The 7,430-nt window shown below is 41.9% G+C and overlaps 1 protein-coding gene across 1 annotated transcript; it reads right to left on the bottom strand.

Annotated features, from left to right (window-relative positions):
• Nucleotides 1-1,358: 1,358 nt before the first annotated feature.
• Nucleotides 1,359-3,797, bottom strand: LOC307258820 (uncharacterized protein; the record flags this gene model as incomplete). The annotated part of the gene is made up of 3 exons (XM_080038487.1): nucleotides 1,359-2,627; nucleotides 2,778-3,483; nucleotides 3,621-3,797. 3 exons carry the CDS (start codon nucleotides 3,795-3,797, stop codon nucleotides 1,777-1,779), a joined length of 1,734 nt encoding a protein of 577 aa, XP_079894613.1. The 3' UTR covers nucleotides 1,359-1,776.
• Between the last annotated feature and the right edge of the window lie 3,633 nt (nucleotides 3,798-7,430).

Here is a 7,430-nt window from a genome sequence, read left to right on the forward strand (position 1 = left end):
TATTATTATTATTAATAATCAATTATTAAAGTGAATAAATAATCTCTCAAAAGCATCATAGGCCTTTTTTTCATCACTCTCAAATGAATTACAAAATAAATAATATTTTTACTATAAAGAAGACCCCAATCTACATTTTTATGTTAATGAATGTGTTAAAATCAGAAGAACATGTAATACATTAAGATGTCACTTTAAGCTAGTACAGATCATACACCTAACACATTAAAAGGTACAGTACACTAAGGATTAATAACAATGTCCAAGAAACTGTTCTATTTCAGTGTATCTACCGTTTCACCCGCATCAATGAAAAACAGAAAAACACAGTGGAAAGATTTTCAATTTCAGACATGGGTAGACATTGACTCTGTTTCCCATCTTCCTAATGATGTGAACATTTGACCTAGAGTTGAATCCAAATTAATTTTTTGCCGGCAGCGCTCCTTTGATGAAATCTCCTATAGCAACCATAGAGTAATTAATGTTTTAACTTTTTTGGACCTATATTCTCAGATTAATCCTGGCTTGACATTTGCATAGCTTCTGTCTTTTACGGCTGATCATTATTCTCCTTTAGGGATTCTGTCGCCATTAATGGCAGTGAGTAGCTGGAAGACACATTAGTGGCGTTTGATTTTGGTCCAGAGTGAACAATCTGCTACAGCTTATGTTGAGGTCTCAAAAGGTTTATAATTGTCAATAGTATGTGTGCAGAAACCAGGCACTTTCTCAGCTGCAGAAATATTATAATATGAATAGATTTGAAGAACAAGCTCAGGAACAAATCAAATATTTATAAATAAGACGTTTATACCAAAGGCAGCTTCAGAACGAGAGAGAGCAGATCTTCATTGATGCTTTGCATTCAAGCGTGTCTTGTGTTTCCAAAAATCTGTAGTTTGAATCGCATTTTGATTTTTAAAGGATCACTGTGTTTTTCCTATTGTCAATGAGGGACACATTTATATCTGTTAAATTGGAATTAAAAAATGTAAATTCCTCTACTGAATGTGTGAAAAAACATCTTTAATACATTTTGAGTATTAAAGGTTCAGTAAGCGAAAAGGTTCTTTTAGCTAACTTCCTGTCACTGACTGCAGTTAGCAGTCCCCTCCCTCGTCCCCACGTCACCACATCAATGCACTGTGGTCTTCAAGCAGCGAGTTATCTTGCATCATCTCAGATCCATAAGTGTGATAAAACATGATAAAAACCATCAAAACAGACATTGGAAAGGATTTTTACTTTCTTCGTCATTGTAGGCGCATACACATTCACCCATCTGTCGCTCTGCACGTGCACCGGCAGTGAGACGGGTGCCGTTTTTTAGCGTTCTCTCTTCTGATTGGTTATCGTTAGTGGGATCCCCGAAAAGTTTATTTGCCGATTACATGCAGAGCGAGTGACTGAGAGATCGGCTTTATGAAACGTGCACAATATATAAGTGATCACTGGAAGAATAAAGATCGAATTAACACTTATATTAACATAAAAAAATTGCTTACCTCACCTTTAATAGTCATTTGAGAAAATAAATAAATGGAAACATACATTTGCAAAAAAAAAAGACGAATGTCTGGGGGACACAGTAAGTGAACTGGTAAGTGAAGATGGGCTAACAGTGAAGGTTTTTGTTTTTTTAATGGAATTTGTTGACTACAAGGAAAATTTGCTGACCATCGAGGTGGAGTCACAGTGCATAAGTCTGACTTTACGGCAGCCAGTTGCCGCTGGTGTCGAGTTGGTGTTTTTCCAATTTTACACTAAATATCTTCATTGCAGGTCGAGGTACTGTGGAAGCACGTCGTTCCAGAACTCCTGAGGGTTTTCCTCTTTCTCCTGCCGGGCCCTCGGTGCGGGTCTGGGGGATTCTCTCTGTTGTTTGTCTTTTCTGTCTGAGGGACGAAGCTTCTGCATGTCCACTTTTTTGGTACTGGTTGATTTGACCTTTTCGTCCTCTTCCTCCTCTTCTTCCTCCTCTTCTTCCTCCTCTTCTTCGTTCTCATTTTCCTCACTCTCTTCTTCTTCCTCCTCCTCTTCCTCACCCTCGTCTTCATCTTCCTCAGATTTCTTCCCCTTTGCTACTTCATTTTTCACTCCTTTTGTTTCTTCTCTCGGATTTTTGGGTCTCGTCTCTTGTTTTGGTTTAATCTTTGTTTCATTTTCCTCTTCCTCCTCTCCTTCTTCCTCCTCTTCCCCTCCTTCCTCCTCATCACTCTCTACTATCACCTTTTTGTTAGCCTCAACACTTTTCTCTTTTGTCTTAATTTTTTCCTTCTCTTCACCTTCACTCTCTTCCTCACCCTCTTCTTCACCCTCTTCTTCTTCCTCCTCTGCAACATCCTCGTTTTGCTCATCTTCCTTTCCCTCCTTCTCTGTTACTTCATCCTTGCTCTCTTCTTCCTCCTCTTCATCACCCTCTTCTTCCTCCTTCTCTGTTACATCTTCCTCAGCCTTTATTTCTTTCTCCTCATCTGCAATATCTTCTTCCCCCTCTTCTTCCTCTTCCTCCTCTGCTTTTCCATCTTTCTCTGAAACATCTTCATCCCCTTCTTCTTCCTCGTCTTCACCCTCATTTTCTTCTTCTTCCTCCTCTGCCGCCTCGTCCTCAGCTTCCCCCTCATCTAAGGATGCTTCACTGTGTTTGACGTTTGCAGCCTTTCCCTTTTCCTCACTCTCTTCTTCTTCTTCTTCTTCTTCTTCTTCGTTTTCCTCATCTTCCTTTATTTCCTTCTTTGTTACCTTTTCTTCACTGTTATTTTCCTCCTCATCACCCTCTTCTTCTCCTTCTTCCTCACCCTCTTCTTCCTCCTCTTCCTCCCCAGCTTCCTCCTCCTCACCCAAAGACGCTTCTTCCTCTTCCTCGTTTTCTTCATCACTCTTTTCATACTGCTCTTCCTCCTCAGCTTCACTTTCTCCCTCTTCCTCATTTTCAACGCTCACTTCCTCGTCCTGCTCCTGTTCCTCATCTCCCTCTCCTTCGCTCCCACCAGTTTCCTCAGCATCATCTTCATCATCTTCCTCCTTGTCCTCACTTCCGGTGGAATCTCCATCATCATCATCATCGTCATCTTCTTGTTCCTCAGTTTCACCAACTTCCTCCGCGTCGACCTCATCCCCTTCCTCTTCCTCTGCTTCAGAATCCGACTCTTCTGCAGCCTCACTTCCCTCTTGTTCCTCCTCCTCCTCATCTTCCGACTTTGTGGCACTTCCAGACTCTTCACTGCTGTCATCTTCACTCGACTCACTCTCACTCTCTTCCTTTTCTTCTTCATTCTCCTCTTCTTCACTCAACTCGCTCTCACTTTCTTCACTTCCACTTTCCTCCGCTGCTTCACTGCTGTCTTCATTGTCTATCTCTGAGTCGCTCCCTCCTTTAAGCGTTTCCTCCTCGCTTCCTTCTTCCTCCTCTTCGGCCTGTTCTGTAACGTCGCTCTTGTCGCTTTCCTCGTCTTCTTCCTCACTGCTGGAGCCTGTTTCCTCCTCACCTGCAGAGTCATCTTTAATGTCATTACTACTACTACTACTACTACTACTACTACTACTACTACTACTACTACTACTACTACTACTACTACTACTACTACTACTACTACTACTGCTGCTGCTGCTATTACTGCTGCTACTGCTACTTTCACTTCCCTCTTCCTCTTCCACTTCCACATTGCTTCCACTTTCACCTTCCTCCTCTTCCTCTTCCACATTGCTTCTACTCTTTCCTTCTTCATCTTGAGTGTCTGTGTCTTCTCCCTCTTTATCCTCAACTCCTTCCGAAGTCCTGTAGCTTTCCTCATCTTCTCCGGATTCCTGCTGGGAAGTTTCCACCTCTGTGCCACCATCATTCCCTGTTGCTTGGGAAACGTCTTGCCCTTCGATCTGCTCGGATAGGTCACTGCTGCTTGCCACCCCTTGTTGTGACGTATCAGGAGTGATATCTTTACTTTCTGACTCTGACGGCGGGCTGGTCTGAACATCTTTCTTGGTGCTTTCCTCCGTAGAGGAAAAATGTGCGGAGAAGGAAGGCCTCATGACTGCACTCTGCCTGGGGAATTGCTTGACTTGACTTGCTGGTGCTTTAGGTGGCGGGGTGGAGGGAGCTGTGTCACTCTCGGACTGGAAACCCTGCACGCTAGTCACCACCGCCTGACTAAGAACCCCCAGAGCTGCACCTGCTATCCCCACTGCGGGAAGGATAGAGGCTGCGTCGCTGAGGATTTCCCCCCATCTCGGCTTCTCTTGCTCTCCATCTGTTTCTGAATCTGAATCTGAAAGCACAACAGGTTTGGGGCCCATGGGGGATTTGGCAGCGCTAACGGAAACTGTCTCCTGTTTTCTCTCGGGGCTTTGCGAGGAAATGGTGTTACTCAGCACTTCAATAGGTGTATCCTGCGGCGATAACAGTGAGCTGGGAGCAGCTTCGGTCTGCTTACTCCTCAGCTTGGCTCTCGTATCATCTTTAGAGTCTCCGTTGGTATCTCCTTTAACTTGCTTGGTTTTTGCCTTGAGTTTAGATTCTTCTGCCTGCTTTTTGTCCTTTTCTTTAGCGCTGTCGACACCAGGCTCCTCTGCACTACCTTCCATTCTTTCAGCTTCTTTCAACTCATTTTCAAAAACGTTTCCTTTGCGTTTACTTTTAACTGGGGTACTCTGTTTCCCTTTAACTTTCACAAGTGTAGATTTTTTTGTATCCCCCTGAGCAGGTGGTGTTTCTTTTACCTTGGTTGGTGATTTTACATCCAGCCTTTTACTTTGACCTTTTCCTGGCGAAGATTTAACCTTGTGCAAATCTTTCTTTAAAGTCGATTTTCCTTGCTTTGCTGTCTCCTGTTGAATCTCAGACTCCGCAGGTTTGACGTCACTGGTTTCCGCGTCTTCCTTTGCAGCGTTTTCTATGGATGATGAACTTTCACTTTGGACAGATATGCCGGGCATTTCATTTCCTCTAGTGACCTCGATAACAGGAGATGTCTTTTTCACACCAGATTTTTTATTCTCCGTTTTTGGTGTCCCCATCAAATCTTTCTTTAAAGTGCTAGCATCAATATACATTTGGCTTGTAACATTTTCTTTCAAATGTATATTTCCCTTAACTTCAGTCAGTCTCCCCTGGGCTTCAGTAGGCATCTTCCTGACATATTGTTGAGTTTTTGGGCTTGATTGTGATCCGAATTTGCTTGTTTCATGCTTTGGTGATTTAATATAGGAGAGTACCCCTTGAATGTGACTGTCTTCACGAGTATCCCTTTTATCGGAATGCTTAGTAATGTTCTCTTTGCCTTTAGATGCGACTTTGTTTTTTCTTGGACTCTTTGGGCTCCTCACTGGAGACGCTTCTTTCTTTAGGACGCTGTGGCCTTTCAGGAGCTCTGTGGGTGAGGTTTTTGGAATATTTTGTTCTCCTGTCCCGTTGCGCTTGAGCTGTTCGGCAAACAGCTCGGCCTCTTTCATGGATCTTCTAAGAGCTCTGCCCTTCTTCCTCTCCTACAATAAATTACAGAGAATGCAGGCATTTAGTCAGATGTAAAAATAAAGATAGAACCGGCAGAAAAAGGTCAAATGCACGTCGATGCTGTGTCCCAATTTGTACAAGCGCAGCAGCAAACCTGTAATCAGTGTAACTGCATATGTAGTTGTGGTATTTCGATGTTAGATGTGATTTCTTGTACTGCCAAATGCAAAAACATGTTCTGGAGCGAAATCAATATTTCACCAAAACGGATTTAGAATATCAGAGATCTGTTTCAGTATGTTTTTTGTAGGCATAGATGACTTTCATTTAAACACTTTTGGGTATAATTACAAATATACATAATTATGTTGGCAGCAATCATGTACTTGTATGTATGTAGGCACATAATCAGTTAACAGGTTCAAAAACAGATGTGTGTGGGAGGTAAAGATAAAGATGATGAGGAATCATTTTTTCCATCTGCACAGGATAAAAACAGACAGTGGTTAATTCGGAGTAAGTGAAGTGTGAAAAATTTTTTATTTAACATCTCTCCTACAGCGGCTTTTCTGGCACAAATGAAAGTGCAATAGCTGATAAAGTAGAACAGCTTGATTTATTACATACCATCAATTGCTTTACCTTGTTCAGCAAATGATGAATGAATCTCACCACGCAAAAGAACAGTGGTGGAAAGAACATTTATTAAAATATTGCACTGAAGTACAATGTTGAGGAACAAAAAAGTAACAATTTTTTAATTTATTTATAAAACATTGTTTGAAAAATTATTTGCATTTTTCGGTGCAAAACTGTTGTTATTGAGTTCTTATTATCTAAGTCCTTTATTTGGTTTAGGAAATGCATTCTTTGCATAATGAGTAAGATAATAAATTTTTTTTTTTTTTTACCTAAAATTCAGAATTCTTGTAACATCACTACTAGAACAGGAACGGGTTACTGAGCACCACATGTTGCACAATGACACACAAACAACGTTGGAGACTACTTCACAGCTTGCTTCATCGCTGGCTGTGGAAACACTGATGAAATGTGGCAAGATTCCTGCCAACTATTCCAAAGCATTATATGCATGTGTGTGTGTGTGTGTGTGTGTGTGTGCGTGCGTGCGTCTGGTATCTGAGGCTGGAGTCCGGACTTATTTGTGTGTTGGCAAAATAAATCCTAATCACTGAATCGGCTTTGAGAAGATTAATTACACACATGCTTGGCGGAAAAAAAGCAAATGTATGTGAAAAAAAAAATTCACATACATTTTCAACAAGTGGAAAATGTCTCCACACACACACACACACACACACACACACACACACACACACACACACACACACACACACACACACACACACACACACACACACACACACACACAAATACACACACACACACACACACACACACACACACACACACACACACACAGTACAGTATGTATGCTGAGCTGTGCACATTTCCTGGAAAAGTCAGTGAATGGTTCTGCTTCCTGCCCTGGAGTGCACAGACCACAACCAAGAGGAAAAGAGGAAAACAACATTCAGCTGACTGTGTTTATGACTCTCTGGGGATAATATATTGTGTTGTATTTCTCTCTTCTATCAAAGTCAAAACAACCAAACGAGGAGCCAATAAATATCATTTGTCACTTCTTACCATATTTGGCAACAAGCCAGAGTCGATTCCTTCCTCAGAGATATTCTCCACCACATCTTCTATGACAACTTGTCTCTGAACTGTTTCTCCCTCTGAAAAAAACACAATACAGTTACCATGTAAAACAGGTGTAAGCTACACAATAGTATCTGTCAATTACATGGATGATTTGAAGTACCTGTTTGTGGTGAGGCAGGGTGCTCATCCTCAGTGACATTTCTAATGGAAACACGACTGGAGGGTCTGCTGGGGCTATGGGGCTCATTAGGAGGTACAGGAGATAACAGGTTGTCAGTTAAGGCCTTCA

The sequence above is a fragment of the Ammodytes marinus genome, assembly GCF_949987685.1.
Source record: "Ammodytes marinus genome assembly, chromosome: 12".
In the NCBI taxonomy this organism is placed as follows: Eukaryota; Metazoa; Chordata; class Actinopteri; order Uranoscopiformes; family Ammodytidae; genus Ammodytes; species Ammodytes marinus.